Source organism: Mizuhopecten yessoensis, unplaced genomic scaffold (assembly GCF_002113885.1).
Source record: "Mizuhopecten yessoensis strain PY_sf001 unplaced genomic scaffold, ASM211388v2 scaffold10237, whole genome shotgun sequence".
Lineage (NCBI taxonomy): Eukaryota > Metazoa > Mollusca > Bivalvia > Pectinida > Pectinidae > Mizuhopecten > Mizuhopecten yessoensis.
In genome coordinates, this window is record NW_018408446.1 from 81,893 (window position 1) to 109,411 (window position 27,519).

Below are 27,519 nucleotides of genomic sequence, written 5' to 3' on the forward strand. Positions count from 1 at the left end.
ATACTTTGATTTTCTGCTTAGTTACTATATCTTAAACTTAGATGTAACGCTTAGCTACTTTACCTCACACATATATTTAACGCTTGGCTGCTGTATCTCATACCTAAATTGAACGCTACACTACTGTATTCCATACTTTGGTTGGACACTAAATCTGTTTGCACTTTAAATATGTAGAGTTGCAATCAGTAGTTATTTGTTTTGTATAATAACTCTTCTGAATTTTCATTGTAGAAATACCATTAGCAGTTTAAGCAAAACTCAATCATGGAGAAGCGTCAATCTCAGTATGGCACCTTGAGATGGTCTCACGGAATCCTTGGAATAGTGATTATGTTTCTATTATTTGGCATAATATTAACATCACTGGTGACATCACAATATACTTTTCATTACATGCTGACGCACATGTATCCGAATTCAAATCTTTCAACCTCGTACGGATCCTCCTGCAATGTAAACAGGTCAACAGAGGCTTACCGCGAAAGGACGGCAGCACAGAAGGCTGTCTCACAACTGAATATTTACAAAAAAGTGGCTGATGCTGTACCCGCTCTCATAACCACAGGTGTCATGGGCGGTCTCGGAGACCGGTTTGGAAGGACAAGGATTCTAATTTTTACCACATCGTTAACATTTCTTTCTATTTGTGTTTCTAGTACTTTCATTTATTTTGAGATAGACGTTTATTATTTCTTAATCAGCAGCACGCTGTATAGTTTAGGGGGTGGTTCATATGGTGCTCTTTCTATTGGTTTTGCCTACATCTTGGATGTAACAAGTCCTGGGAAGCAGCGAACCCTGATGATAACTCTTCTTGAAGCTTCAACTGGAATAGGTGCGGCGATATCTGGGTTAGTTTCCGGTTTCATTATTGAGGGTGTTGGCTACTTCTATTCAAATATATGCGCAGGCGCAGTGGCAGCCGGTTCCGTGTTGGTGGTTGTGTTGTTTCTGCCACCTTCACGTCCTCCTCATATTTCTGTATCAAGAAAATCAAATCTTGAAAATTCACTTGCAGCATTAGCATTTTATTTCAAAGCATCTCCTATTAGATACAAATATGTTATTGGAATAATTTCTTTTATGTTCGCTGCGTTTTCTTTTATAGGCAAACAATCAATAGAAATACTTTACCAGCTAAATGCACCGTTTTGTTGGACATCTGTCAAAGTTGGATATTTCTCGGCAACTACTTCTGTCAGCATTATTTTAGGTATAGCCAATATCAAAGTTCTTCAAATGTGTTTCGTTGAGGACGTCATCGCCATATTCAGCGGTATTTCTGGCGTGGCAGCTAGTATTGTGGAGGCATTTGCCGTGAATGACTTGACCCTGTTTGTAGGTAAGAACGAATTAATTCAGACGACTGAATGTTGTAATAATTACACTGTTACTGATATTTGACGATGAGAAATATGTTAAACGAGAATATGTTCAATCTGTAATACAAAGGAAATCAAAAAGGTCCCAAATCCGCTTACGTTCGCATATCATCACTATTTTAGTGTACACCGCTTTAATCGAGCTATAAACGTACCGGCACGTGCATAATAATTGATCGTATTAATCTTCAATATATATTTCCCTTTTAAAGTTACTGTGCCGTTAACTGCCATAAAACTTTTGTAAAGATTGAAGTCATAACATTGTATACCAAAACCAGGATTGCAGCGATATTTACATCATTGTTATGCGCACGCGAAATCATGAGATGTAATGGGAGCAGAATCCAACGAGTGGCGACTATGTCTTCTCCTGGGTCAGTGATAATGTTTAACCAATGAACGTGCTGAGTGTTAACTAAAAGCTTAACAACTCCATTGGTCAAAGACATCACCAATGTTTACTTTTGCTTGATTGCACTGCTGATTTCTTTTCTCGCCTATTCTGTTTGCCTGATTGGTCGATCACGTTTTAGCATGGACGTCGCCATTACATCGTACATTTCTGCGCAAACGTGACATTATGTAAAATTATTTAATTTTTTAAGGTACGGTGAAAATAATATAAAAATCCTTATTATTTCTTTCACACGTTTTACGTAATAAGTGAAGATAATAACATTTGTTATCTAAGAAAAAGAGGAAATTCCAGTTTTATCCTGCTGATAAGAAAAAAAGATCGAAGGTTAGCGGCACGGTATCTTAAAACAATAAAAGATGTTATCGATCACTTTATTTTTACCAATAGTTGCAATGATTAAACGTCTTATTAATCGTAAACGTCGGTCAAATTTTCAAAATTTACAAAATTAGTCTCGGGTTTTTTTGTAGCCGGTTTTTATGAGCGTATCGAAGTAAGAATCAGTGCCCGGTACACTGGAGCTCGCATGTAGCTACATTATTTTATAAATGCCCTTTCATTTTATTTTCTATGTTTGCATTTGTTACATTTTAATGCAACATTTCTTAAATATTCTAAACAACAAATTTGTTGTTCTGATATTTCCCATTAAGACGCTATTTTAGCCCTTGCACTGATTGCTCTGTTCATATTGACCTGGGGATTTGTGACAGAAGGTGTGTTTTGACTTTTTCTAACGTGCAGAGTTAAATACTAGACATATTCCATAGAGTTTTTAGGTGCTCCAGCAAGAATAGGCAAAAGGTGATACACTCAGATCTGCAATTTAAATTACAAGAAAGTTAGGTTGGGTCGACTTTTGACATCAATTCGTTCATGCCTTGTTTACAAGACCTAGTCGTTCGTAGCCTTAAGTGATAACTCTAAAAAGCATATATTTAGTTCTTACAGTATGTCCTAACTTTCTTTTATCTTCTCTAGTGTTTCTAATGTCTGTTATTTTTCAGTTCCTGTCATAGGATTCATGAGTGTGTTAGTATTCCCAATGATCAGATCAATGTTATCCAGGCTGACGCCCGCGGACAGACAAGGTATTTGGTTCATGACAATCCTGGATTAGATTGATTTAAACACATTTTATTCCTATTTGCAATGGGATTAGACACAAATTATCGCAACTTATGAAGCCTTCTCCCAGAAATATTTTACACAATGTACCTGGCAACATCAACAATAAAGTTTACACGCGCCATCAATGCGAGTGACAAAGAAGATAGTGAAGAACAAAAAGAGTTGAAGAGAAGAGAGAAGAGAGATAATTTAGAACCTCCCACTGTCTTTAATAAACTTCAGTATTATTTTAAAAACATGAATGTTTTCTCCAAGAGACAAATTTGGAATATCATTTAATAGCAAATCTAAGTTTATAATACCATCTACAGATAACGAACGTAATGCTAATCGACTTTTTCTTTCATATTCATTACACACGAAAAAAAGTGAAGTGAAGTGGCCAAGAAGGTTTATATATAGTTTATCAACTACAATTATATGTTACATAGAAAGAATAGTCGATCCGTCTTCCTCTGCTGGTGAAGATACATAGTGTTTCATTGAAAAGGTAACCATACATAGGGTTCCAATTAAAGCGGGAAAAAACCATCATGAGTTTGTGAACATGTTTCTCCAAAACATTAATATATACACAACTTAATTTTCATCACAGAAGACCACGACGTCAAGATTACTGTTAATCTTGTACGACGTCGCAAAGCATTAGAACTTAGCATTTTTGTGTTGTCAAAATTCATAATACGTTAAGGACTTGTGTATTAACAATAAAATTAATTATGAAATACCACCCAGAATTAGACAGCACAACATGTTTAATGAACACATATTCTTTATAACCAATGTCTCAGGAGCAAGTAGTAGGTAGGCAAAACTCTTTAACACCTTATTTGTCCATATGGATGCATCTCTATCACATTATATACCAGTACAGGTAAAACAAAATATGTATATACATTTCGAAGCAGATCTATTTCATGTCATCGGAAAACATTTATGCCACAAAATATGAAAGTAAATGATAGTAGAATTCTGCCTATCTGATTATTTGTACTAAACGTTCGTCTCTGCATATTTAAACATCACATTATTTGTCATCGTAGGTATCATATCTTTTCCATTCTAGGTGCTCTTTTCGCGGGAATAGCCGTGGTGGAAATAGCATCAAATCTGGGAGCAAGTTTGGGAGCATCGGTCATCTACATAGCTACTGTTGGCACCATGCGGGGTTTCGTCTTCCTGGTAATTGCCGGTCTGTGGTTTCTATCCACATGTCTATTACTGTAAGTATACAGGGTCCCTGTTAATGTTTATTCTATACCTGCTTTTCCTTTAACCAACTTCAATGTTGTCTCATGTTCTTGTTACATTTTGTATTTGTAAGTATGGTAGTTTTGCTTGACCAAATTCTATCATGTAGGTTTTTCAATCTATGGTATCGTTTCGGTATCGTATCTTGATAAATTCCATAAATTCCATTTAATTCCATCAAGTGTCGATATGAGTTTTTCCTGTTCTCTCGATAGTCTAATATACAATAATCTTGAAGTGAGTTCCTTTTAAACATGGTATCTGTTCTTCTTAAATTAAAAGTGTGCCGTGTTCATGTTTTATTTTTTCAAATTCAACTACGACAGAGGAAAGCATTATGAAGTTCTATATAAATCTGGTCGAAGCCAAACACTGTATTTATCAAATTGATATTAAGCGCGGATCAAAATTCAGTGCTTAGTTCAATTGGAATGTGATCTTCTAAATTTCCATCCCATTCATATAGTTGGTAAGTAATAAGCCGAAATATGAAATCAGCTGAAATATACATTATTTTACAGTATTCTTCCTTGCCTAATATTAAGTTCAATATTCTGTCACATTTACTGGAAAGTTGGTTTGAGTAAATACTCCAGGTTTGTTCATGGGGACTGATTTATTATTACGCTGCCAACAATTCTGTAAGGGTTTGCTGAACAATGGTACCAACCATTACGCGTCATCTATAACTCAGAAAATCATGTAGGTATCGTGGAATAGTTACAGATTTTGAGCATCAATCTTTGTGGCGTGCCCAGTGTTTCAAGTCCTAACAAATCACCTCGATATGACACACTTGGGATAACTGTCGTATTCCCTAACTGTTCCTGGAACTGTTCTGTGTGTACTATACAGTGAGAAGAATTTCACATTTTAAATATTCGTAAAATGGGCAACACGCAAAAATGTATCCATTTAACAACAAGGCGATTTTTTTATTATTGTATTCCAGCGTTTATCGTATAACATCTGGAATGTCGAAGACAGCACCGTTAGCTGAGGTGACCAAAGACATAACTGGTACCCAGGTAGTCGAAGCGGACGTGAAAAACTGAGGATAGTATTATTAAGTGGAAGCACATGTAGCATCAACATTAATCTAGCAGTTCATATTAGTTATGTTCTCAAAATGGAAACCCAGATTATGAAACGACATGACTGACTGGCACACACAGACAGTGGACACGGACGTGACGAAGGAGACTTGAAATTTATAATCAGGGCTGGTGTCTTCCTGTCTGTGATATAACCTCATACTGTAGCTTTTCCTATGTCGATGTCATATTAGATTGTTCTTGAAAGGTAATATATAACACAGTATGAAACGCAGTCAAGGTCGTTAAATAAAACATTGGTGATGTGTTTAGTGTATGTTTAATATACATTTAAATAAAAACATTCAACATTAAGCAGTGACTGTTGTTATCATTAAACACTTCTGCAAAAATTACAGGGTTCTGTTTATAATTATCATTTTTTTGGTCGTTTTTTATTTATGAATTTAAATTTGTCCATGTAAAAAATAACACAAAAACTGTGTAATTTATGAAAATCATAGCGATGTTGTTTTTAGGTGACAGGGTCATCTGATGTATTAATTTGTGGCTATTTTTAGCAGCTTATTTAAGAAGGTGCAAACTGACCTCAGGTCAATGGCCTGCGGAAAATATTGCGGTTTTTGTTTTTGTTTTAATTTTTAATTTAAAAAACAACAAAATGTGGAGAAAAAGTCTCTAAGTTTTGTATAATGTGACAAGATTGTTTCCAAAATTTAATTTGTAAGTCACAGACAAATGAAGTTGTGATTTGATATAGCTTTGTGAAACGCCTTGATGCCCGTCCCCAGGTTCATGAAGAAATTTTGGATTTGATCGTGACCATCCGAATTTTGGTCAGGTACGAGGTTTTCAGGACTCTGTGACATAATAAGGACCGATATGTTAAAACTGATATAATTCGGACATGAATGGCATCATTAGGACAGGTATGCTATACTTGGTATATTTGGTATGATATTTTAGAGAAGTATGACATACTAGGACAATTCTGACCTATTTAGGACAGCTGTGGCATACTGAAGAAACATCACATGGGTAACATATACGTTAAAAGACGGGCATAACTTTGTCGTTTGTCAAGTTGTCCATCCATTAGAGACATTTACTGCTAAGATATTGACGGAACAGAAATCAGATTAATGTAAGGCCCTGATTTATTCTAAATATACAAAAAGTCTTGAGGGCACAATGGGATGTTTATTTATTTTTTGACTTTCTACACCGAAAAACTCATTTTGAAATGGATGCGCCCTTACTTCATATTTGCAGTAAATGTGTTTACGTAACAAGGTCAGTTGTTACTGCTGGTAGACTATCTGGCTCGATATTGGCCATAACCTTGCACATGGAATTTATTCTGGCACGGAGCACATGGAACCCTAGTTTTAGAATAAGTTATCAATTGTAGCCAAAACCTTTACATTTTTAATGTTAAAAATAGATTTACTTTTACATTTGTTTTAGAACGCCCGAAGTACCAATTATGAGTTCTATTTGTACGAAATGGCCATATGGTGGAGGAAAATGTTTATTTTGTAATTCTGCATCCAATACTTAAATTTTAAATGCGTGTTTCCTTACTTCGCATTTCTAGTAATCGATAACGGTTATCACAATGTAATATCCAATGTCAAGTCCATAGTCACAGTGTCACAGTATATATATATCTTAATTAATGACGTCATAACAAGTATCAATGTGTAGCTATGTGTAAAGCGTTTGAAGATTGATGAGGAAAGCGCTAATACTGTACAGATCTACCCATGGTTTTTTTAAAACTAAATATATTTTAGTATATATATGGTCGATAATAAAGAAGTTCTTTTGAAGGAAATAAAAAATAAAACAAGTTTATCACAGAACTCATGTTATTTTGCAAGTTTTCGATTTCAGAATCAATTGAGATATATCAACATCGAAACTGGGTTGCGGGGATGTTACTCTAAGAAAGGGAGAAAGGGAAAGTTCACAATTGAATACTTGGAAACGTTTCACCTATCGTATAGCTCAGTGGTAACACGTACGTACGAAATAGTATCTTTAAAAGTTAATAATGCCATTTTTGTATATTTTACTCTATGATTCTCGGATATACTGACGTGTTTAACAGACTTGACGAAGTGGAGTTGAATTATGGCAAAACGACAATTCAGGATCGAGAGTATAACGCTTCACTTATTCCAGCTTTACTTACAACCAGATATGCACATTTGAAGATGTCTTCAAATTCTCCCTCAAAAAAGGGGAAATTCTTTAGAAATTTGTAAACAGGGTCTATTGGCATTGGTTCAAAATAGTATCCTGCTACACCAAGAATGTTATCAAGGCAGAGGTTTGTATTCTAAAAGAAGAGCTAACAACACTTGATATTGAATCGACTGACATTTCATCGCTGAATATAAAAATCTAATAATTCTATGCATGAATAATGATGAAAAGGAGGACTTATCCATAAGGTATGTCCCCGGAACACTTTTCGCACATAATGTTAATTGATATTTTTAACAGCAAAAACATACAAAAAGAAACAACTTTCATAGCTATATTGCTTCAACTAAAACATGAGGGGAAGGGAAGGAACACTATTTCTATATGAATCATATGCGTTGTACCATCATTCCACCAGTACACTTACAGGACTACAAATCAGCGGTTCTTTTTTTACCGCAAGTTTTACTTTACAATCATTTAATGGAAAATCATCACTAATCTTAAATCTGATATTCTGTTCGATTGAGGGAATATAAGAAATACATTATAATCCGCACTTTTATCACAAAACACAAACAAAAACTTGAAACACTCTAAAGGAGAGCGTCAAGTGCGCAGTCCTTATGGAGTTATGAACAGTCTGCAACGATCAAAGAAATTTGATTTCAACAAATTTTATTGGACAAAAAATTGTACAATTGGATGAGACAACATGCTTAGCCTATATAAGTCTTCTCCTATCCGGTATAGATGGACAAAAGCATACATTTAATACATAGCTCAACAAGACGCACTCATATACACTTACAAACATAACTGTGGAACTCTTTTATGCATGACCACGCTTTGTGACCAATTTTCCGGTTTGCACTGTCGTCTGTTTAGGTGTACAAATCATTAAACGGACTCGCAGTAAGTACAGATTACTGTTGATCAAAACTGATGCAGTTTGTTTTTTATTATGAATAACATGGTTTTGACAGTCCGTAAACTTTACAGTCCTAAGCTTTATCGTAAATTCTTTTTTACTGATTTCATGCTAGTCTACTTACGAAAGATGTTCATGAACACGGAATGGCGAAATGTCGTACTTTTGCGTTTTATTTGTATCAAATAATTAACAAGTGACAAAATGAAATTAGAATACTATGTTGGATTAACGATATTGAAACCAATATTTTAGTTCGAGGTATCCGAGTTTTTCGACTTTTCAGGGTTCGAATTATCAGAGTTTTATTTACTAAGATAAAGAACAGATTTGGCCGGGACCGGAGAAACACTTAGAGATAAACGGGGTCTTCGAGTTAAAAGAGTTCGAGATAACGAGGTTCGACTGTAGGCTAGAACATTTAACCAAGTTACAAATATAAGAAACAAAAGAAACATTATTTGATGACATTTGGAAACTTATAATATACTTTCTTTGCAAATCATATATATATTCGTACATTAGGACCACACTCCATAACACACATACACCCTCACATATACACAAAATAAATATGCATTAACACCCACACCCACAAGCCCTTACTCAAAAGCATATTAATTAAATAACTTATAAAAAAAATATAAAATAAATAGGAAGATAAGCATTACTAAATGTAAGTAGATCAACAGATAAATTTCCAAAATGATTAGTGATGTCAGTTATGAAATGTCTATAGTTAGCATAAAGTGGACAGAAGAAGAAATAGTGTTTAGCATTTTCACAAGATGCGCATCAAGAGCAAAAGATGAACTATCAAATGATCATTGAAATTATCAAAATTTAAGTTGCTAGCATTATTACGTAATTGACACAATAATATACTTAGTTTTCTTGGATTACAGGTGATGAATTCTTCCGAAATGTTCCTGTGAGGTGTTTGAATTTTAAATCAAAGAAATGTGCTGAATAATTCCCGATTAGAGTAAATAAATCTTAATAAACAGGAAAATGCCAAATATTGTCCTAAAATAAACTTGATTAAAATTCATAATTAATTCTGAAAAAATAGATAACAAAGGTTTTCCAACAAACATTGCAGTCTATTATTTCAGTAATAAGAAATGTAGCATATTAAACAGATAGAATGCTAATATGACCGCGTGGTGGCGTGAAAATGTCAAAATTATTTGGTTCTTTGCATCGACAGATTCCTTATAGCCGCTTCCTACTTTTGTATCTAGTAATTATTTAGCCGTCAGTTATAGATAGACGAACAGCATTTTGTCGAAATTGGATTCGATGTTGTTCTACGGAAGACAGATAAACGCAAGATTTGTATGCGAGTCAGTGAAAGTTTCCGGCAGACATTCCTTAATATTTCACGAATTATACATGCTCATATTAATTATACCGTATTTTAGTTTAAAACAATTTTGACTTGTAATTGAGTTCTTCTATTGCAATTATGCTGTTTGAAGAGGTATTAAAATATTTGGATTCATGTTTGATTTGAGTAGATGCATGCTTGTACCAACTAACGTAGGGGCTTATTTTGCGGTCACTTGCAATGTTAATTTCGCATCAACGTCTACTTCTTATCAGATTATCTACGAGACAATGTAGCAATGATATCATAATATAGATAACTTAATCGCCATCCACTATCTGACCACTGTATATCAGTTGAGAGTAAATAAAATGTCGAGTTTGACTGACCCCGCTATCTAACATATATCAGCCTCCAAATGGTTTGAAACAATGTATTTACGATATGACATATACTATGCAAGATGAGAAGTGTTGTGGTCACAAAGATCAGTGGACGGTTGATGGACTAAGTTGACCTTGACAGCGGCCTGATATTGACCCTGACATTGACTCAGTTAGGTACAAATATAATGCTCATAAATAGCTCACAAAGATTAACATTATCATTGAGAACTTAAGTTTTAACTGAATGTCTTTTTGAAATAAGAAAATTACAAATATATGAGAAAACAGCATTTCTTCTGACTTATAAGCTTACAGCGTTTTATTGCACATGTAAGGTTTTCTAATAAAGGTTTCTTTGCCGGTTTATTTGACCTAATTTATGAAATTCGGAGAGAAGAACTAGAAATCGTTTTCGACAATTTTAGAAATTTACGATAATCTTAAATGGCTATCTATCCTCAACAATTACAATTAAATCACTCGGTCAAAAACATTGTTTGTTGTAACATTTGTACCAATTTCGTTTAAAATCGACATACAGAAATTCAAAGTTAACCGGAAATTCCTCTGGCACTTACAGGGCAGCCATCCTCGATATGTAGGGGTTACGCTCACTTTCGCTCTCTGCACCCTTGGAATGTTATATGTCATAGCAAAATTGGGCTCGGTGTGCGCCACCTTGCTGATGAAACAAGGTGACGAGATCGATCCTTTTATATATATCAAAATCTCGCGGTAACGTAACGTAAAAATTGACAGGCTTTGAAGTCGGGCGTCTCTCCTTTGTAATAGAGGATACAGATCAGCGTGACATCTCATACTTTGGATGTTTGTGTATAAAAATACTTCCTTCATAATAAAATCAATGCATCCAATGTTATCAACCTAGTAAAATATTTTTTGTACATTTTCTTAATGTAAAATTCTAGTCTAACATATCCATGAACCGTCTCGTATCTAGGTGTTACCCTCAATGTATATCTGATACAAATAATTAACACCAATCGTTGTATTGATCCTTCACTAGAGGGTGGTCGGGTGGCGCAGTGGATAACGAACTCGCCTTTCACCCAAGCGGCCGAGGTTCGATTCCCCGATCGGGCGTGAAAAGGTATTGGGTCGCCTGCTCGACTACGTGGGTTTTATCCGGGTACTCCAGTTTCCTCCCACATTAAGACCCAGCACAATAACATCCGGGCCAACAAGGGTGAAAGATATAAGTTGATATTATAACTTGTTTCATAAATATTGAAAAATAAATAAAGTTTATAATAAATTTAATCTTATATGACTTTTAGGGCGCTGACAGCTATTAGATACATATCTCTAACCCACTGGATATTAGGAAAATCCTAAACTGAACATTAACATAATCTCAATTACTCTTCAGTGTATATGGACTATCTTGTATAATAAGACGGACACTATTTTGTCTAATGAGTTATAAACAAGACCGCTTTAAATTACTTCCCTGTTTATTTTGTTTTAATCTTGCTCCAGGTATCGATTTCGAGAAAAAAACAAACATGAAAAATCCGGGTGTTCTGAGGTGGTCACATGAGTTAATTGGAGTAATGATAGTTACATTTGTGTTTGGTCTCGCTCTAACGTCACTGATCACGAGTCAATAGTCAGCCTACTACCTACAGACTCACTTGTTTCCTAATTCAACCGACCCTACCACGCAAAACGGGTCCAGCTGCAGGATTAACAAGTCGACAGAGGAGTACCACGAGAGGACGGTGGCACAGACGGCGGCGTCACAGCTCGATATATATGCCGCAGTGACAGAAACCGGTCCTGCTCTCCTAACTCTTGGTATCATGGGCACCCTCAGTGACCGGTTCGGAGGGAACAACATTCTGATAGTGAACATATCATGTTGTTTACTTGCCTTCTGCGTTTCTAGTACTATAATTTATTTTGAGGACGACGTTTATTATTTCTTAATTAGCAGCACGCTATTTAGTATAGGGGGTGGTCTATATGGTGCTCTGTCTATTGGCTTTGCCTACATTTCGCACATTGCGCACCCTGATAATAACCCTTCTTGAAGCGTCCATAGGAATAGGTGGAGCGGTATCTGACATTGCCTCTGGGTTCATCATTAAGAATGTCGGTGTCTTCTACGGAACATATCAGTGCATCATTTGCTTTTTACTTTAAAGCATCTCCTAAAAGATACAAATATGTCCTTGGAATCACGTTATTCACGGTTGCAGCACTTTCAATATTAGGCAAACCTCCTTTCGAGGTTCTCTTCCAGCAGAATGTACCGTTTTATTGGTCACCTGTCAATGAGGGGTATTTCTCGGGAATTTCATTAGCATCGAAGATGATCTTAGGTGTAGCCCTCATCAAAGTTATGCAGCTCTTCTTCGCTGAGGAAGCCATCGCTATCCTGAGCGGTATTTCTGGCATGACATCTAGCATTGCGGGAGCATTTGCCGTGAATGACACTACGCTATTTACAGGTCAGCATTAATAATTTTGACGATTCTGTTTTGTTTACTTTCACCATCGATCTTTTTTTATGTTTTAATTTAGGTTGATAAGTTTTGAAAACATCCTATTCTATCAATGGAGAAATTAATTGTTTGTTACATACACGATTATGAATGAAAATGGTAATGTTTATATATGATTTGATGAGTAAATAGATGGGCGTGAATGCAAGGAAATGTATAAGTACTTGTCTATAATCCTGTCATCGAACATAAGTCTATACATTTTTAAATGAATGATGTTTATGAAATGTAAGGTTATAAGAATTCCTGATTAACGTTAGAGTATCCCACCACTTTTCTACTGTACACAGGCGTTAAAAAGTAATATTCGAGTCTTTTTCTCGACAGCCATACAAAGACAAATTTAGAAGGCGAACCTTTTAGGGAGTTAGAGCATTTTGAAATTATCCACAGTAGAATTGCAGAACATTATTGCAACAAACATCATAACCAGTAGCGAAATGGTTAAACTTCCTGCCTTATCATCAAAAGGATTGGGTAGCGGAGCCATGCTGTTTTTGAAAAAGGAAATTATGATTAATTAATTACTATATTATTATATACATGTATTACTCTTTGCTATAGTAGAACAAAAATATTCTACGTTGGAGAAGCAATACAAGGCATTGGGACGCTCTGCCTTAACCAAGATACAATATCCCTAAATAATCCATACATTTAGCATGGCATATTATAGACCAAGGTTGTAAATGTTTACTTATCGATAGCGTTGTGAAAAATTGTCTTTGTGTAAAACTTGTATACCTATATACCATCCATTCACGATAAAACAATTGTTATGATTGATATTTAATTCCTTTTCAAATGTTTAGATTTTATTTGATATAATTACATTTGTTTATCAATAATTAACGTCACATGTTGCAAGATTTCACTTTAGCCGTATAAGAATGTTAACTGTCTTGAATTTTTAACAGGGACCTCAAATTCACATTTATCATTATATATTTCAATATTTCAGTTCCCGTCATAGGTTGCCTAGGCACATTAATTCTCCCCGACGCCAGGGCAATTATGTCTCAACTGATGCCTGCACACAACCAGAGTAAGCGTCTTTTTCATAATACTGCATTTATAATTTTAATAACTTAAATATTTTCTTTAGTTTTTCAATCTCCCATCATACGCCAGTGAAGAATAATAGTATATATGTGAACTATTATCCTTCATATAACATGACAATATATTGAACTATTAATCTCTCCCATAATTCATTCCGGTGTATAAATGTCCTGATATTTGCCAATGTAGACTATGGCATAGGTATATCACTTATAAATCAGTTGCCTGTGAAGGTACATCTCTATCTACTTAACTATTACCATTGTAGGTATCATATTATCAACCATTTTAAGTGCCGTGTTATTTATCGTTGTAGGTGCCTTATCATTTAGAACTGTAGTTGCCCTGTAGTTGCCACAATTGTAAGTGAACTTTTATTCACCATTGTATGTGCCATATTATTCCCAATTGTTGATGCTCTATTATACCATTGCATGTGCCCTATCATTTACCATTGCATGTGCCCTATTATCCACAATTGTAAGTGAACTTTTATTTATCATTGTATGTGCCATATTATTCACAATTGTTGATGCTCTATTATATCATTGTATGTGCCCTATTATTTACCATTGCATGTGCCCTATTATTCACAATTGTAAGTGAACTTTTATTTATCATTGTATGTGCCCTATTATTCACAATTATTCACCATTGCATGTGCACAATTATTCACAATTGTAAGTGAACTTTTATTCACCATTGTATGTGCCGTACTATTCACAATTGTCAGTGAACTTTTATTTACCATTGTATGTGCCCTATTATTCACAATTATTCACCATTGTATGTGCCCTATTATTCACAATTGTAAGTGAACTTTTATTTACCATTGCATGTGCCCTATTACTCACCATTGTAAGTGAACTTTTATTTACCATTGTATGTGCCCTATTATTCACAATTGTAAGTGAACTATTATTTATCATTGTATGTGCCCTTGTATTCACAATTGTAAGTGAAGTTTTATTCACCATTGCATGTGCCCAATTATCCACAATTGTAAGTGACCTTTTATTTCCCTTTGATTGTGCCTATTATTCACAATGGTAAGTGAACTTTTATTCACCATTGCATGTGCCGTATTATTCACAATTGTAAGTGAACTTTTATTTACCATTGTATGTGTTCTATTATTCACAATTGTGAGTGAACTTTTATTTACCATTGTTTGTGCCCTATTATTCACAATTGTAAGTGAACATTTTTACCATTGCATGTGCCCTATTATTTACAATTGTTGATGCTCTATTATACCATTAGCAGTGCCCTATCATTTATCATTGCATTTGACCTATTATTCACAATTGTAAGTGAACTTTTTTACGATTGCATTTGACCTATTATTCACAATTGTAAGTCCCCTCTCATTTATCATTGTATTTGCCCGATAATGTGCCTTATCATTAACCGTTGTAGGTGCCCTATTCGCGGGAATAGCCGTGGTGGATATTGCATCAAACCTTGGAAGCAATGTTGGAGCGTCGGCCATTTACATGGCAACCGTTGGCACCATGCGTGGATTCACTTTCCTGATATTATCATAAATACAATATCAGATCTAGTGTATTGTCAGACGCTACGCTGACGACCTAACACTGAATAAGTTCAATATTTTAGTTGTCATTTTTATCAAATAACTGGTTAAAACAAGTGCTTATACTGCCAGGCTTCAAACGTTTTAATCGTGGTGTTGTGACGACATCACTTGGCAACATCTTCTTTAAAGGCATATTTTTCCATCCTGTTTCGATACTATAATTCTATCTTTTTAAAACATTTTGCTGTTATTTTCGCCCCAGTCGTACTTCTTGTATCTTCATGTATGTTTGAAGAAGAAAAGCACAAGCCTGCGATGGACATCGGATGGTTTCTTGGTATAACCTTCAAAAACAATATTTATAATTATACTTCCGAATTTATCGTATCAAAGTAGGAGGATCGAAGACAGTACATATAGCAGATGTGACTAGAAACATCCCAGACACACAGGTAGTGGCTGTGGATGTAGTGGCAGAGGAGTGACGGGCCAAGGACGGGATGGAATGATTCTACGTAGTAATGTCATACAATAACACAGATATGTGTGTGTGTGTGTGTGTTTGAGAGTGAGGGTGTCGGCGAGGGTGATGGCAAAGGAGTGAAGTGACGGACCAAGGACGGGATGCAAATGATTCTACGTAGTAATGTCATACAATAACACAGATATGTGTGTGTGTGTGTGTGTTTGAGAGTGAGGGTGTCGGCGAGGGTGATGGCATTGGAGTGAAGTGACGGACCAAGGGCGGGATGCAAATGATTCTACGTAGTAATGTCATACAATAACACAGATACGTGTGTGTGTGTGTGTGTTTGAGAGTGAGGGTGGCGGCGAGGGTGATGGCAAAGGAGTGAAGTGACGGGCCAAGGACGGGATGGAAATGATTCTACGTAGCAATGTCATACAATAACACAGATATGTGTGTGTGTGTGTGTTTGAGAGTGAGGGTGTCGGCGAGGGTGATGGCAAAGGGGTGAAGTGACGGACGCAGGACGGGATGGAAATGATTCTACGTAGTAATACAATAACACAGATATATGTGTGTGTGTGAGTGAGGGTGTCGGCGAGGGTGATGGCAGAGGGGTGAAGTGACGGACCAAGGACGGGATGGAAATGATTCTACGTAGTAATACAATAACACAGATATATGTGTGTGTGTGAGTGGGGGTGTCGGCGAGGGTGATGGCAGAGGGGTTAAGTGACGGACTAAGGACGGGATGGAAATGATTCTACGTAGTAATGGCATACAATAACACAGATATATGTGTGTTTGTGAGTGAGGGTGTCGGCGAGGGTGATGGCAGAGGAGTGAAGTGACGGACCAAGGACGGGATGGAATGATTCTACGTAGTAATGTCATACAATAACACAGATATATTTGTATGTGTGAGCGTGAGTGGTTGTTTGAGAGTGTCGACGTGCGTGAGGTTTGTGGGTTTGGGCAAGGTCGAGGGTGTGGTCATTAATTTATTCAGATTCAACGTAAAAAATTGAAACGAGTCATTCGGTTTTGTATAGCTTTCATTCTGCACAATTGATTGAATGCTTGTAATACATGTTAAAACCTTTTTTGTTATGATCTTTTAATAAAATATCATCTAAAATCAAAACACACTTAATCTATACAGCAGTAAAAAGCGAATATGTATAACGACTGTATACAATATACCTGTATAAAGGCCTTATTACTGTAGCCAAGCACCACAACTTAATACCTGTATATAGACCATAATGAATACCAGTATACCGACTATAAACATTATATCTGTATATAGACCCTACTGTATACCAGTATAACCACTATATACATTATATCTGTATATAGACCCTACTGTATACCAGTATAACGACTATATACATTATACCTGTATATAGACCCTACTGTATATCAGTATAACGACTAAATACATTATACCTGTATATAGACCCTATTGTATATCAGTATAACGACTATATACATTATACCTGTATATAGACCCTACTGTATATCAGTGTAACGACTAAATACATTATACCTATAAAAAGACCCTATTGTATATCATTATAACGACTATATACATTATAGCTGTATATAGACCCTACTGCATACCAGTATAACCACTATATACATTATACCTGCATATAGACCCTACTGTATATCAGTTTAACGACTATATACAATCTACCTGTATAAAGGCCTTATTACTGTAGCCCGGCACCACAACTTAATACCTGTATAAAGACCATAATGAATACCAGTATAACGACTATATACGTTATACCTGTATATAGACCCTACTGTATACCAGTATAACCACTATATACATTATATCTGTGTATAGACCCTATTGTATACCAGTATAACGACTATATACATTATACCTGTATATAGACCCTACTGTATACCAGTATAATGACTATATACATTATACCTGTATATAGACCCTACTGTATATCAGTATAACGACTAAATACATTATACCTATAAAAAGACCCTATTGTATATCATTATAACGACTATATACATTATACCTGTATATAGACCCTACTGTATACCAGTATAACCACTATATACATTATACCTGTATAAAGACCCTACTGTATACCAGTATAACCACTATATACATTATACCTGTATAAAGACCCTACTGTATACCAGTATAACCACTATACATTATACCTGTATATAGACCCTACTGAATACCAATGTAACGATTATATACATTATACCTGTATATAGATCCTACTGTATACCAGTATAATGACTATATACATTATACCTGTATCTAGACCCTACTGTATACCAGTATAACGACAATATACATTATACCTGTATATAGACACTACTGTATATCAGTATAACGACTATATACAATATACCTGTATAAAGGCCTTACTGTAGCCAAGCACCACAACTTAATACCTGTATATAGACCATAATGAATACCAGTATACCGACTATAAACATTATACCTGTATAAAGACCCTACTGTATACCAGTATAACCACTATATACATTATATCTGTGTATAGACCCTACTGTATACCAGTATAATGACTATATACATTATACCTGTATCTAGACCCTACTGTATACCAGTATAACGACTATACATTATACCTGTATATAGACCCTACTGTATATCAGTATAACGACTATATACATTATACCTGTATATAGACCCTACTGTATACCAGGATAACGACTATAAACATTATACCTGTATATAGACCCTACTGTATACCAGTATAACGACGATTAACATTATACTTGTATATATACCCTACTGTATACCTGTATAACGACTATATACAATATACCTGTATAAAGGCCTTACTGTAGCCAAGCACCACAACTTAATACCTGTATATAGACCCTACTGAAAACCAATATAACGATTATATACATTTTACCTGTATATAGACCCTACTGTATACCAGTATAACGACTATATACTGTATACCTGTATAGAGACCCTACTGTATACCAGGATAACGACTATAAACATTATACCTGTATATAGACCCTACTGTATACCAGTATAACGACTTTATACAGTATAACTGCATATAGACTCTACTGTGTACCAGTATAACGACTTTATACATTGTACCTGTATCTAGACCCTACTGTATACCAGTATAACGACTATACATTATACCTGTATATAGACCCTACTCTATACCAGTATAACGATTATATACTTTACAACTGTATATCTTTGCATATTGACGCATACATGTACCTGTATATTAGCACTTTTTGTATACATTTTTGTTGACACACACTTTACGTATATAGTGACATTTCTTAATACTTGTATAGTTACAATATGTAATACCTGTATATTTTACACCTTATACCCTGTGTAGAGCGGCAATGGTACAGACACCACAATACAACGTTTTTATTATTATTACTTCCCTTACCAACACATAACAGGATTGAGTTGCTTCCTGTACTGTTTTACTTATTACAAACAGGTGTTGTTTGCTAGAGGAGCATGCACGATCATTACGTGTTGGGGAGGAATATAAACAATAAACAACTAATTAGGCTCCATAATGTATACAACACCACAGGTCTCTTGGTACCTCTTACACATTCAAAAACCTTAACAGCTTTCAAATGTATAATAATCAGAAAATTGTATGCATTGTATACAATACATATAAACTTAAATATCTTAAAATTAAATCCAAACATTTTGCCCATACACTATAGAGTAAGGGTAAGTGTTTATAGTACACATTTCAGCCGGGTACAAAAGGAGATTTATATAAAACGCTTGTGTGTTAATCCAGGTGACGAGAATATGTAAGTAAATATCTAAACACGCTGCTGAACGTGATAGGTTTTTGACAGTCGCCTGGTCCCCTTCATCGATCAGTGGGCTCTCGTATGGGCCCGGACCCTCGCGACACGGTAACGCGGCAGCTTGTCCGTACTGTCAGGATTTAAGATCCGAGACGATATCTGGAAACGACGGGAAACATTACCAGTATCTAAGGAATCGAAGGCCGAACAAGTCTTGATTTCTCTAAACAATTAAATTCTAAGTACGAAATACTTTGTTTTATGAAGGGCCACAGTTCCTGGTTATTGAAATCAGCGGAAAGAAACTCCATTTGGGAGCGACTACTTCTGGAAACAACGGTACACGAATCCGGAGAAAAGTTCTCCAGAAACAACGCTAAAGAGGTAAGATTCACGAAAGTGATACAAAATACTGTTTTATCAAATCAATCGATACGTGTTACACTGCTTTCATTCCTTTTAAATATACAAATCAATATACTGATAAGTGATCATGGAGATTTAAAACTCCTCTACATTGTCAAATATATTTGGAAAATGGCATATACGATGAAAGATCCTTACTTATGTAATGAGTAGCCTCTAGTCTTTCAAAGTACCCCTCGATATATATAGTCTGGCCTCGGGTCCGCAGGTCAATTAGGCATTCCCCTTACTCCAATAATTCGCATTAAAAATATACTTAAGGCGTTATAGTGCATGTATCTTAAAAAAAATCATTTACAGTCACAGTAAACGATATTTTATTCGACTCCTATTTATAGTAAGTTTCGTGGTTAAATAAGTACTGTAAAACGAAGTACGGAAGTAGTATGTCGATAAAGAGAGCCAACCAAAATAAACGTTCTCCTGCTCCATAATGTCAGGAAGGACTCATCACTGGACTAAAACTCAAAAGAATGTTAACCCAAGTCTACAGAATTCCGAAACATATACCAGAATATACCAACCTCGGGGATCCACAAGTCAATATTAATATATTACTGCTGGTCATCTACAGTTATTCTAATGCCGTGCTTCTATTGGTCAAGTATTTTGTCTAACATCGTATTACTATTGCGTCCATTGGCCTATCTAACTATATATGTGGCCACCACGTTTCTAATTTATTAATGTTGGCCACCTATTGCTAATTCTTAGAAGCAGTTGCAAATAATGGTTTCTTTGTTTCACTTGTAACTAAAGTTTCTTTTAGAATTAAAAAGAAAAGTTCAAAATCATCAATGTAGTTTTCATTTTATCAACACGGTCATCATTAGGTAAGGGGCGTGTTCCGTAGGTGCTTGCGTTTTCAGTCGCACACAATAGGAAATTATTAGGCATCTAAGGCATCTAAACTCAGCAAGAGAGGCTACCGTAAAAAGGCCACAAAGACCTCGTTGGAGTTCGCATTGAAATTTACTACAGATTAAGGTCCCCTTTATAACAAAGATAAATACAATATAATTATATCAGCGCTGACCAGAACTTCTGTTGTTTAATTGAAACCATTTCGTTGTCGGTCGAGTGGTCTATCTAGCGTTAAATTAATCACCTGGTGGCCTGTATAAGAGTTGGTGCCTACTGTCGTAGAACCCGAGTTTAGGTAAACACGGCAAGCCAAATGGCAGTCCCTTGATAACACCTTTTGTACAACTGTTTGGCCAACTAAATCACTGCCTCTTTCAGACTTATCAACATAATTTTAATTTTGACATCTGAAAGCGACTTTCAGCGATAATTGTAATCCTTAGATACACTCTATATAGTGTAATTCATGGTATTTGCTAAGCCCGGGTCAGTCATCACATGTATTATACCGGTACACTGACAACATAGGATGTCAGGTCACTGGTGTACTGGGTAGTCCATCAAATCTTGCTTCTTAGGCCGGGACAAGGATGGTACCAGTTGGTGCGTGCATGTGACAACGATGGTGTGTATACCTTCTTGTCTCACGACACTGGGTCCTGGACACGATATTGTATGTGTTCGTCAGCAACGAGTTGTATAATGGTACTTTTTCACGATAACGAAGGTTGAAACATAGCTTAACAAAGGACCAGTCTGTCTTGCAACGTACGAAACGTTTGATACGGACATTGTTTTTGTTTATATTTAGGAAGAGGGCAGTATGTTGAGATGTTCATCAGTTTTAGTATTTGTATGCACTACTTGTCTGTTATATTTGTGTGTACTATTTGCTATTGTATTTGTACGGAGTCTTTGCATGCACTACTTGTCTGTTATATTTGTGTGTACTATTTGCTATTGTATTTGTACATAGTATTTGTATGCAGTACTTGACTGCTGTGTTTGTGTGTACTATTTGCTATTGTAATTGTACATAGTATTTGTATGCAGTACTTGACTGTTATATTTGTGTGTACTATTTGCTATTATATTTGTACGGAGTATTTGTATGCACTTCTTGTCTGTTATATTTGTGTGTACTATTTGTTATTGCATTTGTACGAAGTATTTGTATGCAGTACTTGCCTGTTGTGTTTGTGTGTACTATTTGCTATTGTATTTGTACATAGTATTTGTATACAATTCTTGCCCGTTGTATTCGTGTGTACTATTTGCTATTGTATTTGTGCGTAGTATTTTTATGCAGTACTTGCCCGTTGTATTTGTGTGTACTATTTGTTATTGTATTTGTACATAGTATTTGTATGCACTACTTGTCTGATAAATTTGTGTGTACTATTTGCTATTGTGTTTGTACGTAGTATTTGTATGCAGTACTTGACTGTAGTGTTTGTGTGTACTATGTGCTATTGTATTTGTATGTAGTATTTGTATGCATTACTTGTCTGTTATATTTGTGTGTACTATTTGCTATTGTATTTGTATGAAGTATTTGTATACAATTCTTGCCTGTTGTATTTGTGTGTAGTATTTGCTATTGTATTTGTACGTAGTATTTGTATGCACTACTAGTCTGTTATATTTGTGTGTACTATTTGCTATTGTATTTGTACGTAGTATTTGTATGCAGTACTTGCCTGTTATATTTGTGTGTACTATTTACTGTTGTATTTGTACGAAGTATTTGTATGCAGTACTTGCCTGTTGTATTTGTGTGTACAATTTGCTATTGTATTTGTAAATAGAATTCTTGCCTGTTATATTTGTGTGTACTATTTGCTATTGTATTTGTAAATATAATTCTTGCCTGTTGTATTTGTGTGTACTATGTGCTATTGTAATTGTACATAGTATTTGTATACAATTCTTGCCCGTTGTATTCGTGTGTACTATTTGCTATTGTATTTGGGCGTAGTATTTGTATGCACTACTTGCCTGTTGTATTTGTGTGTACTATTTGCTATTGTATTTGTACGTAGTATTTGTATACAATTCTTGCCTGTTGTATTTGTGTGTACTATTTGCTATTGTATTTGTACATAGTATTGGTATACAATTCTTGCCTGTTGTATTCGTGTGTACTATTTGCTATTGTATTTGTACGTAGTATTTGTATGTAGTACTTGACTGTTGTGTTTGTGTGTACTATTTGCTATTGTATTTGTATGTGGTATTTGTATAGAATACTTGCCAGTTGTATTTGTTTGTAATAGTTACTATTGTATCTGTAAGTCGCATCTGTATGCAGTACTTGCTTGCTACTTGGTACTTATCCATACAAATTTCTAACGCTAGGCATATATACATCAAGGCATTGTACAAACTAACTTGAATGAAAGCGATTCTTAACGCAGCAACTACTGACAAAAAAGTTACAAACATCTCGCAGAAACATTGCCGGTGAAGCAAGGTTCAACAGTGGCGGACATTACATCGAATTATACTCCTCTATAATGAGATTTCTTTATTCGTAATTCTATTATACAAGTGAAAAAATACGAAACAATGCGGACTTGAGATCGGATCAGCATTGTACTCGAGTCATTTATACCCTAAATAGGCTAGGATTAGCATGGTTCGTAAGTCACCGGTAAATTCGGCCATGTCCTTACGTGTATTAAACCCGTTTTTGACACTTATTGGATATCTCCCGTCATAATCCTATAAGTCATGGAAATGAAAAAGTCGTTTCCTTCCTAGGTTTCTAGTGACCTGTTAATACTCTGTTGTTTTCTGTTTATGTTCATTGTGACTGCTATACCACAACGGTGTTTACTTCCAAACTTCCTAATGACCTATAACGACCAATGTTAGTCCCTTCCTTATTATTATGTTCAATAGGACATCTGCATGTACTCTAGTGAGCTCTAATTATCAAGTTAAATCATGTTATCCATGTTGTTGCTACCGAAGCTCAGCTTCCATCCAGTAAATAAATTGCCTTAATCCTACTTCAAGAAATGTAAGCGTTGTATCCGTTTGTTTTCAGTAACCATGCGAGCTTCGTGTAAAACTATTTGTTGCAAATTACAAGCATAACATATATGCCTCATGCATACTTTTACGTATTTGATTCTGTTGGTATTCCTGCAGACATGTATATTTCATATGTGTAATAATATTGGTTGCCTGTTTCAGACCCTGAGCTGCACGCCCTACGATGCCTATGGTAAAACTTGTTTCAGCCCAACCCATGGCTTTCGGTAAGAATGCGCTACTACAGAAACGCTATGAGAACCAATGCAATCACTTAGGGCACGACCATCGCACCACCCAGCGGAAGATTCAGGGCGTGGCAGAGCAATGCGTGGTTTCCGCCTACAACCTACTGATGGAGGCAGAGAAGCATGAGCGAGAGAAAATAGAGCGAGGGGACATCAAGTATGATAGCTCCAATGGCCGATACTCAAGCAAGCCTTCACAGAGCAAGACACGTCGACACCTACAGAAGGTGCGTCCTATGACGGCTGGTCCCGGAACCAGTACTCCACGAGTCGGGCATGACAGGAAGAGGCCTTCCTCTGCCACTGCGAGCCTCGGCAAACATAGTTCCTCCGTTATTTCTATGATAGAGGTTGACAACGATCAGACGGAGGAAAGTCAAATGTCTGTGGAACGAAGAAAGTCAGCATTAGTGAACTCTCAGTCATCAGACATTCAACAATCACCAACTAAAAATATAAACCAAGTAGAACCGCAATCTAATTCTCATTCAAAGCGGACCTCTGATCTACATGTTATCATCCCTAAAAAGCCAACATCAACACAAAATAGGGTACGGCTTCAACTAAATCCTTCGCCCCTAAAGTCCCAAGATCGGGACGGTAGACTCTTAACTGATCGTTCTACATCACGTGCGTCCTCTACGCTATCCCCTGTACTGGAAGTAAAAGAAAATAATAAGAACTTACATAATGGGAAAACCCGTCGTCCACGGACGGCAGACGACTTCCGCCGGAAGTGTGATGAGGACGATATGACAACATACTGGAACAAGCGCGTCACAAAGCTGCTAAAAAGGTGGAATCTAGAGGATATGTCTGATCCTTTTCTTACCAATGACGTTGTTTCTCAAAGTGACGATAATGTTACCCCTCGGATGCCTTCCTCCCCGGTTCTCGAGCCCCCTACTCGTCCACAAGAGCCGCAGACGGATGCTTCCCTTAAAACAAAGAAATTCATTCATACATATGGAAGCCATTTCCGTTCATTGCTTCGGCCAAATTCGGCACCTCCTGTGACCGAGAGCAAAGTTAGGCGCCGACCAGTTAAGGCGACTCGCCAGGAAATGGCCAGCATCAAGGCCGACATATCGCGCAGACGCAAACAGACAAATGCAATACTGAAAAAGAGTAAACATATTCGAAACCACATACAAGCACTTGCAGACTGGAAGTACGAAGGGTGACATCAGGACTGGATACATAATTTTGAGATTATCAAACACATCAGATATTAAAAGAAAGACTTTTTTATAGTCTAGTCGTCGGTTTTGTATCCATTAGTGTAATTGTGACAGCAGATCCTCCCCCCCCCCCCCCCCCCCAATAAGTATTGATAATGGTTTAAAGAGGGCCAACAATTTATATGTACCTTATCTAAATTAAATTTAAACGATCTTCGCGTTTTCAAAGGATACATGAACTTCCGGTTCCCGATACAACTCGGCAGGACGTAACGAAATACAATCACCGATCTGAAATTGTTCCCTTTATTGTTTTATTGAGGACGTTTATGAAAGTGATTGTTTCACCATAAGAGTTTTCTACTGTATGATAGGAAAGGCCCACCCGGTCACATGTGTATGAAGTAAAGGTCCGTACCAACGCCACGTTGATAGAGATTATGAAGGATGTTCATGTCAATCACGGGGTTTGTGTATTGATAGGTATATTTAACAGACGGATATACGAAACGTATCTAGATATTGGTGGTAAAACAGGGACCCGGAAAATCGTTAAATTCATAGATAGCTAATATCCCGATATCGATGATGGAATTAAGGGTATTCTGTGTCTTTGATGACGTCTGTTGCTCCGCTAACGTATCTATTCGACGGTTCCCTTGTCCCTCAGGGTCACAGTGGATACTAACATTATCCTGTTGTCATGGTCACGTGTCTAGAGTTTGGACTCAGAGTTATGTCATGAAGATGATTCGATTCTTTATCCTGTGTCATTGCTGACAAGCGTGCGTCGCGTGGACCGTTGTGTCTGTTGATTATTCGTGAAGATAATCCGAACTCCGGCGCAAACTACCATTAGGATTAAGAATAAAACACATATCCAAATATTGATACATCCAAGCTAACAATATTCTGACAGATATAAAAAGGCTCCTCGACTTTTTACAATTATTCGCGTGACAGGCTATTTAACAACAAAGGCTACATTACATTGAAGACGTTTAAAGGCCTACTGGCCAACACGACGGGATCAACAAAGTAAACAGCCAGTATTGATCAGAAGGTAGACTTATAGTATCAAATATGGATATCGACAGGCAGGTTAAATCAGCAGATTTCTAATCGGAGAAACACCCCGACCGTCCTGACAGTGATCCGCCACATACCTCACTACAATAGTACCGATAGAATGTTTGGTTTATTTAACATTATACTATTCCGCTCAACATTATATCACCATAATATGTAGACCTCTTTGATACCGCGGATCGCAAAATTCAATAAGTACAAATGATGTGCCAATGAAAAATAAAACCCGGCTAGTCAAAGTAAGATTTTAAGAATTTCTAAATAGTCGAGGTTCCTTACACACAAGAGAGATAGACCGTACGGCACCAAAGGAGTCACATAATATCTTTGCTTCAATAGTTTAATAAACAGTCCCGTTGCATTGCACTGGAAGCGAGTACACAATACTAAACCGCTGACAAATATAACGCCTCGGGAGTATGAACTGACGGGAAGTAGATTCCATTGGACCGGAAATTACCTCAAACTAATCTCGAGATCATGAAATATCGCCAGTACGTCAATTAAGACTAAACTATGAGTTAACTAATCGGTTTGCCACAATTGATGAATTGTAACAGTTTTACAAAAGATCGTTCATGACATGTTTTTCAGACGTTTAAAATTCTTGAATGAATCAAAGATATTGCTGAATACGGAAGTTTATATGAATTAGTACCTAAATCAACTTGCATTAATTGACAATCCATTCGTTATATTCTGATACCAAAATTCTATTATCATCTTTGTTTTAGACCTATCTTAAATAATACCACGTGCGTCTTGATTTCCATTGCCGATCGTAGCTCTTGTATATCCAGTAGTATGGATACTGCCAATGACTTGGCGAAAACACACACATCAATTAAAACGATTTAGCATTGATTTGTTGGAGTGTATTATCACCATTGTGGTTGACTCGCTGCATTATTGAAGCACATCCAACAATGTCTAAACAATGGTACTAAAGACCGGTCGTCCTATAACAAATGTTATCACATAACGCTACCACTGAAACATACACGGCAGCCTTTTCCGCCACACTGGGTTTCAATGGATGCACTCGTTGTTCAAGAGCAAATAATGTCTCCAGCAATTGCGGGGCATTGTTTGGGCGCGGCACATATAATCTTAGTTTTCCGTTCTCCATTAATAAGTCATGACT

At 36.2% G+C, this 27,519-nt stretch overlaps 2 protein-coding genes and 1 long non-coding RNA gene across 4 annotated transcripts; all 3 read left to right on the forward strand.

The window, feature by feature from the left end:
• The first annotated feature begins 408 nt into the window (after nt 1-408).
• Nucleotides 409-5,539, forward strand: LOC110459845 (solute carrier family 46 member 3-like). Its single transcript, XM_021512303.1, has 5 exons — nt 409-593; nt 705-1,345; nt 2,814-2,897; nt 4,004-4,160; nt 5,141-5,539. Exons 1-5 carry the CDS (start codon nt 409-411, stop codon nt 5,241-5,243), a joined length of 1,170 nt encoding a protein of 389 aa, XP_021367978.1. The 3' UTR covers nt 5,244-5,539.
• An 8,048-nt stretch (nt 5,540-13,587) lies between these two features.
• On the forward strand, nt 13,588-15,943 carry LOC110459846. Its single transcript, XR_002463936.1, has 3 exons — nt 13,588-13,674; nt 14,008-14,053; nt 15,111-15,943. It is a non-coding gene; the product is annotated as an uncharacterized LOC110459846 (long non-coding RNA).
• Nucleotides 15,944-19,593: 3,650 nt separating this feature from the next.
• LOC110459849 lies at nt 19,594-25,349 on the forward strand. 2 transcript variants are annotated; one of them, XM_021512307.1, is made up of 2 exons: nt 19,594-19,912; nt 24,020-25,349. In XM_021512307.1, the coding sequence occupies exon 2, from the start codon at nt 24,042-24,044 to the stop codon at nt 25,287-25,289; it is 1,248 nt and encodes a 415-aa protein (XP_021367982.1). In that variant the 5' UTR covers nt 19,594-19,912; nt 24,020-24,041; the 3' UTR covers nt 25,290-25,349. The 2 variants fall into 2 exon arrangements, with proteins under 2 accessions (XP_021367982.1, XP_021367983.1); XM_021512308.1 differs by lacking the exon at nt 19,594-19,912 and adding an exon at nt 21,359-21,443.
• The last annotated feature ends 2,170 nt before the right edge of the window (nt 25,350-27,519 follow it).

Excerpts from the sequence above, each read along its gene's own strand:
- LOC110459845 (XM_021512303.1), top strand. The coding sequence starts at position 409 with ATGTATCCGAATTCAAATCTTTCAACCTCGTACGGATCCTCCTGCAAT. Across the intron at positions 594-704 it reads ATGGGCGGTCTCGGAGACCG|CAGCACGCTGTATAGTTTAG; the intron begins GTTTGGAAGGAC and ends TTTCTTAATCAG. Across the intron at positions 1,346-2,813 it reads TGACTTGACCCTGTTTGTAG|TTCCTGTCATAGGATTCATG; the intron begins GTAAGAACGAAT and ends GTTATTTTTCAG.
- LOC110459849 (XM_021512307.1), top strand. The coding sequence starts at position 24,042 with ATGCCTATGGTAAAACTTGTTTCAGCCCAACCCATGGCTTTCGGTAAG.